Source organism: Notolepis coatsorum (assembly GCF_963971535.1).
Source record: "Notolepis coatsorum genome assembly, chromosome: 2".
NCBI lineage: Eukaryota > Metazoa > Chordata > Actinopteri > Aulopiformes > Paralepididae > Notolepis > Notolepis coatsorum.
In genome coordinates this window covers 37,704,294-37,721,893 of record NC_140166.1, presented here as the reverse complement: position 1 = coordinate 37,721,893, position 17,600 = coordinate 37,704,294, and the positions used below count along the sequence as shown (strand labels likewise).

The following is a 17,600-nucleotide window of genomic DNA, read 5'->3' as shown; positions in this document are numbered from 1 at the left end:
TAGATATGATGGTCTAGTTATGGTGGTCTACTTATGGTGGTCTAGTTAATAGTTATGGTGGTCTAGTTAATAGTTATGGTGGTCTAGTTAGTAGTTATGGTGGTCTAGTTAATAGTTATGGTGGTCTAGTTAATAGTTATGGTGGTCTAGTTAATAGTTATGGTGGTCTAGTTGGTGGTCTAGTTGGTGGTCTAGTTATGGTCTAGTTATGGTTTAGTTACCCTGAAGGCTCCCTCTTTAAGTTGTTTTTTTCAAAGTTAAAAAAGATGAATTGTTATGAATTGACTTCACGTCTTGTTCACTAAAGCCTAGCTAGTGGGGTTAAAAGAACAAAGTACCCCCCATTTTGTATACTATAATAAAGTACAAATACCTTAAATGTTTACTTAGTTACAGTATTTCCAGCCCAGCTCATTTATAGACATAAGGTGATTAATCACATATCGGTTTGAAGCCAGGTAACTCGTCCAGCATGGCGGTTAATACTGCTGCTCCGGTAACTCCTCCAGCATGGTGGTTAACGACGAGAGAGTGGAAAACATTTTACCTTCAACCTCCTCTTCGTCACAGACATGCTTGAGGAAAGACGCCCCCCGGTCCAGCACCGCCTCGTCCTCCATCCTGTAGTAGTAGAAGAAGAAGAAAGACTGCTCACACTTCTCTTCCAGGGACAACGTGGAGCCATAGCGCTTGGGCTCATTCACCTGGAGCGCATTGGGACTGGGGCTCAGTCTCGTGCTGCTAGTCGCACTCATTTTAACCCGTTAACACTTATCCTTAGACAAGATACCTCTCTCCCCTGAGCTAACCGCATGCAGAGCTGGATAGCCACCACGACTATAGAGAAAATACGGTCTGGTGGGTGCAGGAGAGTGTGGTGGGTGCAGGTATGTTATGCTCTATTGGATCTGTAATCTGGTGAGGAAGGGTGAGCGTGAGGACAGGAGTGGCCTCTTCCTTTGCCTCTAATTGAGTGTGATGAGTAAATGCAGTGACAGGTGCTGGTCATGCGCAAATCTTCAGATCGGCCTGCGGTGCCTCCGTTGTGCCGTTTCAAAACACAAGTATGATTTTAACACTGAAACAAAATCATGGAAAGACTTTTTAGTAGATATGTTATTTCATCAGTCACTGTATTTTTACCATTATTCAGCATTTTATAAGAATTTTTCTTGCCTACAACTGAGTAGACTCAACTTTGTCTCGTATAATCGCTGCGCGTGGACACCTGATGTACATAACTACACACATGTGTGCATGCACACAAACATACCGTGTATTGTATACACAAACACACATGAGCACAACACAGGCACACACACACACATAACGCACAATTACATACACACTATAAGCCAGTCCATCTGGCCAGTAATAATTGCCACTCCTCAGCCCAACCCCCACCCCCCTTTCACCTAAGCAGCAAGGCATCACATGGCTGTCAACTCATCCGCCCTTACAGGATTAGACCAGCTTTACTTAAGTGACAACGTAGGAGCCCATAACAACAGGCCTGTGTACGTATGTAAGTCTCCATTCCTCTTCAAGACAACTCAAAAACACTAAAACTCTGATTGGAGCGTATTGTTCCCAAAACAATAGCGGCGTGAAGTCAGATTTAATAACAATACTATATTCTGTGACCGAGCATAAAGGAAAACAATTATCTAAAAAGGCTATAAACACTATTATAAACCTTTCCTTGGTAAAACAAAGAAACAAAACAAACATTTTAAGAAAGAAATACAAGGTTATGCACTCTGTACTGCAAGCTGCTTGCAGATTGTGGTAAAAACCAGCGTTGTAAAAAAAAAAAAAAAAAAAAAGACAATGTTTAAATCTTTTGGAAAGTTCACAGGGTAGGGTATTGGTTTCATGTCTATGGTGTTTTGATCAACTTGGGACAATGTTTAATTTAAAACACATTTTATTCAGACTTGTGAATGAAATAACTTGATTTGAATAACTTTTAATAGTGGTAAATCTAAACATAATTGAGGTTACATCCAAGGACCAAACTGGAAGAGAATCAGCAAACATTGAAAAGCTTTGTGCTTTGTATTCTGCTTTGCATTTTTATATATTTTTAAATAAACTAAACTAAGTAAGAGAACAGTATGGGTCCTTAATAATATGTGACTCAGCACAGACTTCAGGTCCTTTTGAGGGAGTTACATTTTACATGATATGAAAGTACGGGTTCATACCTTCAAAATAAGCCATCACTTACAAATCACTTTTCAATGTATGCCTTATGAATCGTGCTGATAACACACTACTTATTCCAGAGCTACAGGACCTCAAAGAAACCGGAGCCATTTCTCTTGCTATGCATAATGACTACTTTACCCAGACTACTTTACCCCCCCTCACTTAACACCTTCCAGTCTGAGAGCAGCCCTGGCTTTGTTATTCTGATGACTTGTGACCTCGCTTCTATCTCCAGGCCATCAGGATGCTCAATAGCTCTATGTAACAAACCCATCCATCTACACTCATTGCACACACATCCACATGCACACACTCACTTTAAACACTCACCTTTTTACTGTATGAAGCACATTCTCACGGGCTCATACAGAAGCAAGCATTTCATTGTATTGTATGTGTACTTTATACGTGACAAACTTGAAACTTGTGAGATCTTATAAGCAACTAGAGGATAAAGGAAAATAGTCAAGATAGTAATCAAGATTCAAGATTGTATTATCTCACTCACACACACACACACACACACACACACACACACACACACACACACACACACACACAGAAAGGGAGAATGGCTTATAGGATACTTAATGGATAACTTATAGAATATTTCAGCTAATGAAGTAAAATCAACTATCTAGAGAGAGAGAGAGAGAGAGAGAGAGAGAGAGAGAGAGAGAGAGAGAGAGAGAGATACAGACTCCTTTATGCAACGGAGAGATTCAGATACAATTTACAAGGCTTTGCTCCCCTTCATTTAATTCACTCACAGCTCGAGCTGTCGACATGATCATAATCAGGTTTTTATGCACACAAGTCTCCCAAACATGTACAACCAAGCCCAGAGTCGATCAGAGCTTCTTTCGCTGAGATATGGTCACTTTTTCGCACCTACCCCTACCGGTGAATGCCTCATGCCTCCGCGGATTCCCTACCACAATGACAGCCCGAGCTGCGAGTGAATTGCGCGAAGGGGCGCAAAGTCTTTATGCCTTATGCGCACTGTTTTACTACTTTATCCTACAGAGATATACACTTAAAATTTTGACGGAGAGATACAATTTAACACAAACGTTTCTAAATATATGAATGTTTCTCTGAATATTTTCACACCGCCAACAAAGTAGCCTACTGGGTCCATTGTCTCCATGGATTTGGTAGCTGTCATTTCTGCACGTCTGTCTCCGACACCTGAGACTGAAAGTACTCAGCCCCTCCCCTACAACACAACTGTAGTTCTTTAAACTGCGGGGGAAATTATACAGCCGAACAAGTTAACAATAATTAACACATTTACAAGTTGTATTAAGTTTTGCAAATAAGAAAACAGATAGAGAACATTTCAAAGCACTCAAAGCACTCAAAATTGCCAATGTAAAAATGTTGACCTATTTCTGAATCGCGCAACGTTTTCGGCATTTCTGAAGAATCTTCTCTGCCGGCACAATCCGACCTAGACCGTGCCGCATCACATATAAGTAACAAAGTATACCCAAACTATTCACAAAGTTGAGTTCACAAAGTAAATTCTTTAGTGAAAAAAAAAACGTCCAAGGACAATTTATCTCGTTTTGTTTGTTTGTATATTTAGTTTGTACTAGTTTGTACTAGTAAATACATAGTATGCATATACATACCCATTATACTAAACTTAAATCAAATAGTGTTCAAAACAAGTATGATTCATGATTCATGATTCGTGATGTGGTGTGGTGTGGAGTAGGGCTGGGCGATTCATCGATATTATCGATTAATTCGAATGAATGATTTAGGATGATTTTGAAAAATTGAAATCGATTAAAAAAAAAAAAAAAATTCAAGAGTCACCTCTTATTTTACAAAAAGTGATGTTTGGTGAAAGTTAGATTTGCACTTTATTAATCCCAATAGGGAAATTCATTCTTGTTTGATGATCAAGAGGCACCTTTTATTTGTTTTAAGTTTGGTGAAAAAGCAAGTTATTGCACTATTAATCCCAATAGGGACATTCATCTTTGTTTGAAGAGTAACCTTCTATATTCTATATATATATATATATATATATATATATATATATATATATATATATATATATTATTAGGGCTGTCAGTTTATCACGTTAATTAGATTAATTAATTACACAGCAAATTATCGCGTTATGAAAATTAACTCAAAATTAATATATATATATTTTTTTAATCCTATTCATTCCATAAGAACGTAGAATACACATTTACAGACTTTTTTTAATATGGTCTATTTGCATGTTCTTGGTATCTGATTCTAGGGACATCTATGAATCTCAGGGAATGTATTCTCAGTGTCAGAAATACTGTGTCTGTTACTAGGCTTGAGTAAATTGTAATGAACCAAATGAGAATATCAATTAATTTTTTTTTTATCTTTGACTGTGAATAACTCCATGTTCAAATTGACCAGACCTGAAAAATCTAAGCAAATTAATAGATGGAAGATGATTAAACAGAAGGTTTTGTAGATACAGTACTGAATTCTGCGATCCGGACACATGCAATTTGAAATATGATTATAGAATATAGAATATCAGGCATAAAATGGTTATGCGATTAAAATGCGATTAATTAGATTAATTTATTACAAATCCTGTAATTACATACATTTTATCACCTGACAGCATTCATTATTATTATTATTTTTTTAAGTAAAGATTGGTGAAAGTTAGGTTTGCACTTCAGTCCCAATAGGGACATTCATCTTGGTTTGATACATTTTTGTGTCAAATAAAAACAAAGGTTATTTGAATGATTATTGATTTCCTTGGTGTTTCTAGTTTTCAAGAGAAAAAAATCGATTAAAATCGTAAATTGGATTTAAAAAAAGATAATTGGGGATTTTATTTTTAGGCCATATCGCCCAGCCCTAGTATGGAGTGATATGGAGTGATATGGAGTGATGTGGGCTGATATGGAGTGATGTGGAATGATGTGGTGGTGTGGGCAGTGGCGGCTGGTGAAAATTATTCTAGGTGGGGCGGTGCCATATTCAATCAGTTTCAGTAAAGTACAGAACAGTATTGTTATAGAGACTCACTTTTTTTTGCTGCGGTAGAACATCACGTACAAATTGGAAGAGCCATCGTGCGCCACGCTAACCCTTTGAGAAGCTTTGTGGTTCGGGCTTGAACTTTCCATAAATGTGTCCATATAAATCCATTTTGTTAGATCCAACACTGTCTGAATGTATCTTGTGATTATTATCAATTTCCGATGACGACAACAACTGTAATCCTGTCTCATCTTGAGTCCCTGCGACTCTGCTTGGGGCGCTAGAAAAAGTGCCCTTCAGGCATCATATTTGAAGACGCTGATTGGCAAAATTGAGTTGCTAGGTCCATTTATGATGTTGCTCTGTGCATTTTTCAATTGGCTGCGCTGCGCACGATATTTCTAGCGCCCCAGAAGAGAGAGGGGATGACAGGACGCACAAACAATGATTTATCTTTGATATATTACACGTTATTGTTCATTTTAAACACAAACATACTTAAATGAGTAATTTTTTTTTTTTTTTTTTATATTTTTAGCGCTCGAAATCTACTATTATAGAAAAATCCAAAACCACTTCTTTCTTCTTTCTTCTTCTTTCCACCAGGGGGGCGGCGCCCTAGCGCCCTCTATGGACTAGCCGCCACTGGGTGTGGAGTGATGTGGAGGGAAGTGGAGTGATGTGGGGTGATATGGAGTTATGTGGAGTGATGTGGAGTGATGTGGAGTGAAGGGAGGTGGTGTGGAGTGATGTGGAGTGATGTGGAGTGAAGGGAGGTGGTGTGGAGTGATGTGGAGTGATGTGGGGTGCTGTGGGGTGACGGGGGGTGGTGTGGAGTGATGTGGAGTGATGTGGGGTGATGGGAGGTGATGTGAGGTGATGGGAGGTGATCAAGTCAAGTCAAGAGTTTTAATTGTCACGGCATACAAGTATACAATGAAATGCGGGTGGTCTTGCCCGCAACGATGTGCAATACAGTGTTACAACATATAATAGAATCCAATAAAAAACAACATTGTGCAATAAACAGGTAACAGGTAACATGGTGTGACATCTCGGTATCTGTACATAGTTATTTACAGAGCATATAGGACATGCTAGGTAGCTTTGGTAGTGCAATACACTGTTCCTGTTATTCTAATTTAAGTGGCCTTTCCTTTTGGCCATAAGTGTGCGGCATGAGTGTGTGCCCGCTCATGTTAAAGTGTTAAGTGGCTGCTGGTGTGTGAGCGTGCACAGCGTGCGTGTCGTGTGTGTGTTCATGTGTGCTTGTGTGTGGATAGTTCAGTGTTCTGTGGCACTCAATGTTCATTGTTCAGGGCTCTGATGGCCTGGGGGAAGAAGCTGAGCCTAAGCCGCTCTGTCCTAGTAGCTGGGGTTCGCAGGCGTCTGCCTGACCTCAGCAGCTGGAACAGGCTGTTATTGGGGTGGTGATGGTCTTTCATTATCCTGCAGGCTCTGGATTTGCACCTCTTGTTGTATTGAACCTGCAGGGGAGGTAGTGCAATACCCGTGGTACGCTCGGCTGAGCGCACCACTCTCTGTAGGGCCTTCTTGTCTTGTGCCGTGCTGTTTCCATACCAGGCAGTGATGTTTCCGGTCAAGATGCTCTCTACAGCTCCTGAGTAGAAGGACTGGAGTATCTTCCCCGATACTCTGAACTTCCTTAACTGTCTCAGGTGGTAGAGGCGCTGTTTCGCCTTCTTTACTACTGTGTCTATGTGTGTTGACCATGTCAGATCCTCTGAGATGTGGACCCCCAGGTACTTAAAGCTGCTCACCCTGTCCACGGTAGCCCCGTTAATCATCAGTGGTGTGTGTGTCTCCTGCTGTCCTCTCCTATAATCCACGATCAGCTCCTTGGTTTTACCAATGTTCAGGTCAGGAGCAGGCTGTTGTCCTGGCACCAGCGTTCCAGTACCTCAACCTCCTCCCGGTAGGCCTTCTCGTCGTTGTCCGAGATCAGCACCACCACCACTGTGTCGTCTGCGAACTTCACTATGGAGTTGGAGCTGAACTTGGCCACACAGTCGTGTGTGTAGAGTGAGTACAGCAGGGGGCTTAGAACATGTGATGTGGAGTGATGTGGAGTGTGGGGTGATGTGGGGTGATGGGAGGTGATGTGGAGTGATGTGGAGTGATGTGGGGTGATGGGAGGTGATGTGGAGTGATGTGGGGTGGTGTGGGGTGATGTGGGGTGATGGGAGGTGATGGGAGGTGATGTGGGGTGATGGGAGGTGATGGGAGGTGATGGGAGGTGATGGGAGGTGATGTGGGGTGATGGGAGGTGATGTGGGGTGATGGGAGGTGATGTGGAGTGATGTAGGGTGGTGTGGGGTGGTGTGGGGTGATGTGGGGTGATGTGGGGTGATGTGGGGTGCTGTATGGTGATTCAGGGTGTGTTATAAGTAGAGTTGTTCCGATACCGATACCAGTATCGGAAATGCCGCCGATACTGCCTAAAATGCTGGTATCGGTATCGGCGAGTACCCTCTAATGTTGCGCTCCGATACCATATGACGTAATTTATCAACAACACTGCGGACGTTGGGCTCTGTAGATATACCCTACTCGCTGAGTGAGCATTATAAAACAAACGTGCTTAATCGACCGTGAATTAAAGTGTCAATTGCCATTTGTCATTTTAACAGCAGAGCAGATACTTTCTTAAAATGCCATCGTCCCGACAGAGCGCTGTTGACGGGGAGCTCTGATGAGATCGCTTGGTGGCTGGTGTTATTAGCAGTGAACAGCTAACCGAAAGCTAGCTTTGACGTTACCTTGGCTAAAGTTGGGGCTATTCGTAATCCAGCAATAATGGCTGCAGACCTGCAAGCAAAGTACAGCAAGTTGGCAAAGGAGTATTCCAAGTTAAATCACAATGTCACCAGTAACGTTACAGTCTTCTATGGTCTTTCCATATACCGGTAACTTATGCTAGCTAACCTAGCTCACGTTAACGTAGTCATTGCACAATTGCACGTCGCGTACACAATTAATGACATGTTGCGGACAGCCATATCGGCGACAATGTTTAGCTTTTAGTGCCAAATGATAAGAGTCTGAGGCGGAGTCTCAAAAGAGAATGTTGAATATTTATTGTGCAAAAATCACAACAGTTCCTCTGCTACTTCACCGGAGCCTTGACTGAGTAGGGTATATCTGCAGAGCCACTTGGTAACGAGTGCAAAGCGAGTGGATCTAGAGTAGGGTATATCTGCAGTCCTGCAGCCCCATACTCATTGATTAATGATACTAATACAAATCTATACAATCACCTGTTGAATAAATACCATTACTTTCTAGTTATTACTAAAAAACAGTATATATAAAACAGTATCTGTAAAAAAAAAAATATATATATATATATATATATAATTTTTATACTTTTTTTTTTTTTTTTTTATGTATGCACTGGTATCGGATACGTATCGGTATCGGCCGATACCCAAAGCTTAGGTATCGGAATCGGATCGGAAAGGAAAAAATGGTATCGGAACATCTCTAGTTATAAGTCGGGCGGATGTGTTCTGGTCCAGGTAGAGTCCATTGATGAAGCAGCACTGATCAGTCAAGACCGGAGGAGACAAAGGCGTGGATAAGTGTTTCAGCAGCAGAGACAGAACAACAGACAGAATACACTATTGGAATTATATTCTCATGATTACCTGACTCGTAAACTCAAAAACATTGTTTTCATGTTTTGAACGTTTTATTCATAACTACACTGAAAATAAAGAGGGCTGTGAATGCCACAAAAACAAACGAGAATGACCCGGAATGACACAAACGTCAAAGCAGTTGTGCTCTTGTGATTGGTCAAAGATCACTGTTACGATTTGGGTAGGTGTGTTGGACCCAGGTGCAGTGCAGAACGGATAGACGAGAGGAAGGTGTTAATTCTCAAACAAAAGGCTACTTATTTATTGTTTGCATATAAAAGGCATACATGCCGACAACGGCGCACAAACTAAATGGAAGAATCCTTTGTCTCCAAAAGAGGGAAAGTAAAGGGGAGAAATCTAGTCTCCAAAACACGTTATTGCACAAACACATAAACTGAACTGTATAGCAAAATGGGGAAAGCAAAGGGGAGAAAACACTGTCTCCAAAACATATATCACAAAACAAAACACGTCGGGCGACGGTGCTACATAAGCACACAAAGCGGTTATACAATCGATAATGCAAGGCGCGGCAAATACTATAAACAACGAACTAACTTATTCTCCATGGCACTCCCCAAAGAGCGATAAGTGTTACTCACCACGATGTACTCAGGTTCAGTGATCGACTGACAGTCTCAATAGTAACCAGGAAGAGCATATAAAGCCAACCTAACTAGACACACAGGTGCCAATGAATGCAATCAGGGCAGATAGACAGGTCAATTACCACCAGGTAACGCTAGGGCTTTGCTCCCTGAGAGCAAAACCCCAAATGTTACAAGTTACCATGGAAACAAGTAAAGATTATGATATCAAACATATTTCTCTTTCTAAGTTTAAGTTAAAACATTTACCTGTATTGGTTGTAACAGTATAAGAATTAAATACTATATACCTCCGTCAAATATTATGAACCTACACAATATGGTTTGGCTGTAAGTTTTGATCTTCAATGGTTCAATGGGGGAAATCACAGGTAGTACCTCACACCTCAGATCTATAAATCACAGGTGGTACCTCACACCTCAGATCTATAAATCACAGGTGGTACCTCACACCTCAGATCTATAAATCACAGGTGGTACCTCACACCTCAGGTCTATAAATCACAGGTGGAACCTCACTCCCCAGGTCTATAAATCACAGGTGGTACCACACACATCAGGTCTATAAATCACAGGTGGTACCACACACATCAGGTCTATAAATCACAGGTGGAACCTCACTCCCCAGGTCTATAAATCACAGGTGGAACCTCACTCCCCAGGTCTATAAATCACAGGTGGAACCTCACTCCCCAGGTCTATAAATCACAGGTGGAACCTCACTCCCCAGGTCTATAAATCACAGGTGGAACCTCACTCCCCAGGTCTATAAATCACAGGTGGAACCTCACTCCCCAGGTCTATAAATCACAGGTGGAACCTCACTCCCCAGGTCTATAAATCACAGGTGGAACCTCACTCCCCAGGTCTATAAATCACAGGTGGAACCATACTCCCCAGGTCTATAAATCACAGGTGGAACCTCACTCCCCAGGTCTATAAATCACAAGTGGAACCTCACTCCCCAGGTCTATAAATCACAGGTGGAACCATACTCCCCAGGTCTATAAATCACAGGTGGAACCATACTCCCCAGGTCTATAAATCACAGGTGGAACCTCACTCCCCAGGTCTATAAATCACAGGTGGTTCCTCATACCTCAGGTCTATAAAGCACAGGTGGAACCTCACTCCTGAGGTCTATAAATCACAGGTGGAACCTCACTCCTGAGGTCTATAAATCACAGGTGGAACCTCACTCCTGAGGTCTATAAATCACAGGTGGTACCTCACTCCTCAGGTCTAAAAATCACAGGTGGAACCTCACTCCCCAGGTCTATAAATCACAGGTGGTTCCTCACACCTCAGGTCTATAAAGCACAGGTGGAACCTCACTCCTGAGGTCTATAAATCACAGGTGGTACCTCACACCTCAGGTCTAAAAATCACAGGTGGAACCTCACTCCCCAGGTCTATAAATCACAGGTGGTACCTCACACCTCAGGTCTATAAATCACAGGTGGTACCTCACACCTCAGGTCTAAAAATCACAGGTGGAACCTCACTCCCCAGGTCTAGAAATCACAAGTGGAACCTCACTCCCCACCCTTCGTGAAAGACATTGTTCCTACTAGTCTGCTCACTCAGAACAGTAATATACCTACTTGTGAACAGTCTTGCTCTCTTATCAGACACCTGACGATATCTTTTGGACATTGGATTACAACTATCTGACAATGTTATCGGCGATCTTCAGCTCCCCATCGAGATCGCTCAGATGCCGGGAGATATCATCTGAGTGAACAAAGCATGAAGTAAGTGTGGAGGACTGCAGGCTAAGCTAAAGCTGCAGGCTAATCTTTCTTATCAATGTACAGTCTCTGATGAACAAAATTAATGAACTGCGGCTGCGGATCATCAATCAAAAATGAATTAACGTGTGTAATGTAATGAACGTAATGATTGGAAATGTCGTGATTTCCATGGAATCCTGGCTTAACACTTTGCATGCCACTCACGAGAATTCTCGTATTTTCTCTCTCTCTTTTTTTTAGCGATCTGAAATCATTTTTCATCAACCAAGTCTACCGTTGGAAATTCAGCTACCTCAGGCGCTCAGATGTGAAAAAGCGCCCCCTATCGTCTCCCAGGTGGTAATTCACCCTTTTGGATTAAACGCAATGAAAATGAATGAGAATTTTTTCGAATGGCGATCAGGAATTGGAATAATCCATTTGGATACCATCTGATCTCAGGTAAGGAATCTATGTTACAAGTCTAAGGATAATCAGACTCGTTTTCACGGATATATAAGCTTTTATGTGATTATGTGATATGGCTGTTTGACTATGCGCGCCGTCAGGAAATAGGAGAAGCGATTTTCAGCGCGCGCCACGAGCGTGTATGCGTACACATATACTATCGATAATCTAGCGTTTATTTGAAAACGATTCATAAATAGGCCGAACAATGACAACGTTCTAGAATATTCCAGTAAAAGGCGATTATCATGGAAACCTCTTTTTTCTCCGGTTTTTCTAAGGGGGTTTTCTAAATGCTATGAAACGGAAATGAACCGATAAAAAAACAATCTGCTTCGACAATGTTGACTGGAAATATGTCATTGATAATGCGACGGGCAGATTAGACACATAGCCATAATTTAAAACATAGATTAGGCGATATTAACGTTAACATTGAAGTGGCCTTGGGCATTCAAGGGGGTAAAAAGGAATTAAGCTTGGGCAGTCAAAGTGTTAATGGAGGCGTTGCTGACAGTGCTATTGAGCTACCAGGCCATACTCTTCACAGGGTGGACAAAACAACTGACATCTCCGGTAAGACCAGAGGTGGAGGCTTGTGCATTTATATACAGATGTAGCAGTTAGGACGTCTACCCTTGCCAAGTGGTTTCCGACTGCCTATAAATGGTTATCTCCGCAGACAGGATGATGCCAGTCTACTCCACTGCTCTATTTATAATCAAATCCGTTTATTAACCTCTTAAGCCCGATCGGCCAATACAGTCCATATTAAGTGATGTGTTTTTTTTTTTTTTTTGTATCTAGGAGTAAAGACCCTAACCCTATCAAAACAGCAGTCACCGTGTATATTTTCAGCACTGTTTGTTTAGCAATGATTTTAAGTGTTATTATGAGCTTATAAAAATCTCCGAAATCGGAGGATTTAGATGCGAGGACAGGAAGCCGCCATGAAATCGTTGTAGTGCTAAGAAAGAGGAGACCCAGGGCTTTCGATGGACGTCTGAATTTCATAAAACTACACTACCAAGCTCACACCAGCCGCAGACAAAGGAAGGCCAAATTCATGCAGAATTTTTACCGGTAGGCCTACACACATTACAAAAACCTTTGTAAAACATACATTTTACGTGGGATTTTTATAAACTTTGGACCTGTACTACATAAGACTTCAGGCTATGGAACCGTTATGTTTTCCAGCTCCTACCTCTCAGCTGGAACTTAAAAACAGGCAACCAGTAAAAAGAAAGAAAGGAGCACAAAACTTTTACTGCAGTTCAGTGTTCAAACCTCTGTTACTCTATTTCATTAGCAGCACTCAAAGTCATGCATGTGCTATAAGTATAAAGTATAATAAATCCCAGTTTATTTTAAAAAATAGCCCCATTTTTGCCCGATCCTTAAGTGGTTAAGCTCCTCTGGGAGGGAACCAGACACCTCTATGGAACTGTTAATTTCACCTTTATAGTCCGTGATTGTTTTTAGTCCAGACCACATGTTTCTAGTGTTACAGTCATGGTAGTTTGACTCTACCTTGTCCCTGTATTGCCTCTTTGCATCCTTGATTGCCTTCTGGAGCTGGTACCTGGACACCCTGTGTTCGTCCAGGTCCCCAGAGTTGTAGGCATTAGTCCAAGCTTTAAGCCTGGCCTGTACTTCTCCATTCATTCATGGCTTCTGGTTGGGGAATGTTCTGATGTTAATCCGTGGGACACAGTCATCAATAGCCTACATTTTGTTATATATCAAACAACTGTCTGTGTGTTTATTGATGTCTGTGGCTTAAAATACGCTCCAGTCCGTGATGTGAAAACAGCGACGTAGGTTACCTGTCATGTCACCTGTCATGTCGTCTATATATATATTCATATTTACCGTGTATATATATTTCTATCTGTCTGAATATACCTGCATATAATCATTTTTACATACCTGTATATACTATATATATATACCTGTACATATTATCCCTACAGTACCTACTCTTATTCCGCTGGCCAGTATGACTTACTACCATAGTGTTTTTATACCTGTATCACTGTACACAATACTATAACACTGTACAAACATTATTACTCAGTAGTACTCATTTATATATACTCCAAATCACTTGTAGCATTGTATATTGCTATTGCACTTTACTGCTAGTTTTGCACTTTAGTTAGATGCCAATTTATTTTTGTTGCACTGTACTTGTGCAGTATAATTACATTACATTTGAATCTAATCTAATCTAATTTGTTGGCAGTGTTTTGAAAAGAAAAACAGAGTGTCAAATCATACCTAACATTGTTCACTGTTTGCAAACTCTATTTGCTGGAGAAAAAAGTTTACATTGCATCCAATTATGGTAGAGATTGCGTTCCAAGTAGGCTATTCGTCAGATCTTCAGGTGTCGTCATGTGAAGTGAGGACAGACTCTGTATTCTCTGTTTTATATCATTTACAGACCATATGTTGCCATAATATAGCGTAGCCTTATGTTCTGAGTAATCTGGTGTGCCTGGGGCAAGTCTCTCTCCCCCTACATACAAAAAATTTCAGTCTGTTTTGTTCAGTCTGGCTGGTAATATTGTAAAAACAAACAAAAAACATTTGAACATGAAACTTGTCTTGTCAAGCCATGTCCTCTCTGAACTACTCTGTCCTCTCCTGTCAAGCCATGCCCTCTCTGAACTACTCTGTCCTCTCCTGTCAAGCCATGCCCTCTCTGAACTACTCTGTCCTCTCCTGTCAAGCCATGCCCTCTCTGAACTACTCTGTTCTCTCCTGTAAAGCCATGTCCTCTCTGAACTACTCTGTCCTCTCCTGTCAAGCCATGTCCTCTCTGAACTACTCTGTCCTCTCCTGTCAAGCCATGTTCTCTCCGAACTACTCTGTCCTCTCCTGTCAAGCCATGCCCTCTCTGAACTACTCTGTCCTCTCCTGTAAAGCCATGTTCTCTCCGAACTACTCTGTCCTCTCCTGTCAAGCCATGCCCTCTCTGAACTACTCTGTCCTCTCCTGTAAAGCCATGTCCTCTCTGAACTACTCTGTCCTCTCCTGTCAAGCCATGCCCTCTCTGAACTACTCTGTCCTCTCCTGTAAAGCCATGCCCTCTCTGAACTACTCTGTCCTCTCCTGTCAAGCCATGTTCTCTCTGAACTACTCTATCCTCTCCTGTCAAGCCATGTACTCTCTGTCCTTTCCTTCATTGCCACCTATGGAACGATCATGGACATAACAGGCCAAATTCCAAATTCCCCCCTGTACCCAGACACGGCACACATTATTTCTTACAAAGTTCATACAGTCTCAGAAAGGTACAAAGTGCAATGAAAGCCAACCATGAAAATTATTTGGCAATGTACTTGCAGTCTTGTGAAGTGAAACGATAGTTTGTTCTATGTAGGTTGATACAGCTGATGGCCATGTGGAACTGATAGAGCTAACTGAAGCCATGCCATGTTTTACAGTATATATACAATTTGAGCAAATAAAATACCCTATCATATTGTATTGAAAATGTACAATGTGTACATATTAAAATAGTACATATATAACATATTTTTAAATGTTTAAATTTGAATGTTTTGAGTGTTTAAGTTGCCCTGCTGTGGAGCGCACCTGGGGCGCTCACATGGGAGGCAAGTGCCTTTACCTCAAGACTACCGAGACACTTTTCTGATAGCCTCGCCCAAACCCTAACCCTAACCTTAACCACACTGTTACCTTAAACTAACCATAACCGTTGAACCCTAACCCTATACCTTAACCCTAACTTCACATCTTAACTATAACCGTTAAGCAAACATTAAAACTGACCTTAACTGTAACCATAATCATATTATTGGTGTGTATTTTATCAGGGTGGGTGGGTGGGTGGGTGGGTGAGAGCACTGGGCCAAGATCAGAATCAATGTTGGTTCAACTCCTGGTTGCAGTGTTTCTTTTGGACTATTGGTGTGTGTGTGTGATTTATGGCAAAGCCAAAAGTCTGAAGCAAAAATGGAATCATGCACAATACTTAAATATTTTTCCAATGATAAATCATATGCCAATCCAGCAGGGGAGAATACTACAGTGTATAACAGTTACAGTAAGTATGTGCAGCTACGATCGATGGAAATACTTTGTCACAAATCAACTGTAGGCCTATCGATCTCCAGCAGCTTGATTTAAAATGTACACTGAAAATGCATTTAAAACCTTTGTGCATACTACTTATAACCTGTTATTTGTTTTTATATTGTCTATAACCGAGACGCCGATTCACATAGACTTATATTATCAGATGACCTCTGTGTTTGCCAAATTATAGGTAGGTAATTAGCACTCAAATATTTTCTTTCCAAATAATAAACATAGCAGATTCACACAGGATTAAGATCACAGACGACCTCTTCAATTACTACACACTACTAGAGGTCGCCAGCTAATACTAGTCCTGTGCTAAATGGGCTATAGACTGTAGGAAATTGTTGCACATGAGAATAATGAAAAAAATGGTAAAGACCATTTCAAACTTGACAAAAACATTCTAAATTGGCCCATGCTTATTTCTTGTTGCAGTTGTTAGGTAATATCAATAACTGAGGAAATACACTTGGGCCCAGCTGTTCCCTATAGCAACTCAATTCCACTGAAAAGTGTGTATATATATATATATTAATTATTAAAAATAACTAAATGGCCTATATACTGTACATAGACATGTATATGCTCACTTTTGGAGCCAGTATTATTGAATTTTATAGGGCAGACAAGTCCCCCCGTCTCCAGCACACTTTTAGTACACAATCTTCACGTACAATGTTCAATTGGCGTTTTGTTACTTGTTAACAGTAGTTGCTACAGTAGGAGATATGGGAACTAGTTGTCACACTTTTACTCTCAGCATTGCTTGTGTTTTGAAATCCAATTGCTATAGTGATACATAATAGACTGGAGTCACATCTATAAATGGACACTGTTGTGTTTTCCATATAGGATTGCAAACAAAAATAATAACCAGTTCAATACACCTTGTCCTTGACAACCTGTCCCATGGCGGAGCGGTATGAGACATGCGGTCACAATACTATCAACTCTTCTGCTTATAGAAGAAAAAGGTAAAGCCACCATATTCATTCAGAAGATACTGTAGTATGGAAGACACTACTTGGTGTCAGTCTTCTCAGGCTGTAGCCTCTGAACAACCATGTTGCACTAATGTGCGCCCCTATGACAAATGAACTGGAGGGGAAAACATAGGTTGGTCCTGTATATTAAATTACATGCATTTTCATTATTAATTTATGTGCACTTACCAAAATTACTGCAATGAAGTGAATATTGTAACATACATACAAAATGGTATAATGTCTATGGTTTTAATCCCAATGGATATACCATAGTGACATAAACGGTGACCTGTGACAACATGCCTGAGCTCAGACCCTCGGTCTCAGAACTACAATAATATAATCAAATATATATATACTATAGAAGAGAAATGCTGCTTTAATTTTAGGCATAGACCAACAATTGTCCTCACCTTAGGGTGTTTTCACCAAGTATATTCTGACCAACTATAGGTGACCTCTTATCAAGAGGACAAACATTTGTATAACTGTGTTTTTTTTTTTGCTCTAAAATAAAAATAAAAAATAAACATTTTAGTTTCAGAGTTACAGATCCTGGGACTTTTTGCCCCTGAAACAACTTGCCCCTGTCTTCCCCTATACCTGCTTCTTCTATCTACATGACTGATGACTCTGTGAAGGCGCTGTTTCTACCTCAGATGATTTCAATAACGCACCACTGCTAATAATGTCACATAGTTGTTCATCGGGGGAGGAAATAGTAGTGTAGGAAATCACTTACTTCTTGGTGCCGCTCATCTTCCCGTTGATATGTCCGCCCTGCAGAATGTGGTGAATAGAGCGACCACT

At 40.9% G+C, this 17,600-nt stretch overlaps 1 protein-coding gene across 1 annotated transcript in view; it reads right to left on the bottom strand.

The window, feature by feature from the left end:
* The window catches only part of LOC311224144 (electrogenic sodium bicarbonate cotransporter 1-like), a gene marked incomplete at its 5' end in the record, with an annotated part of 219,271 nt that extends 218,516 nt beyond the window's left edge, over positions 1-755 (bottom strand). Inside the window, one exon of the mRNA XM_084309001.1 lies at positions 548-755. Coding sequence (XP_084165127.1) covers positions 548-755 — 208 coding nt within the window. The remainder of the gene's footprint in view (positions 1-547) is intronic.
* Between the last annotated feature and the right edge of the window lie 16,845 nt (positions 756-17,600).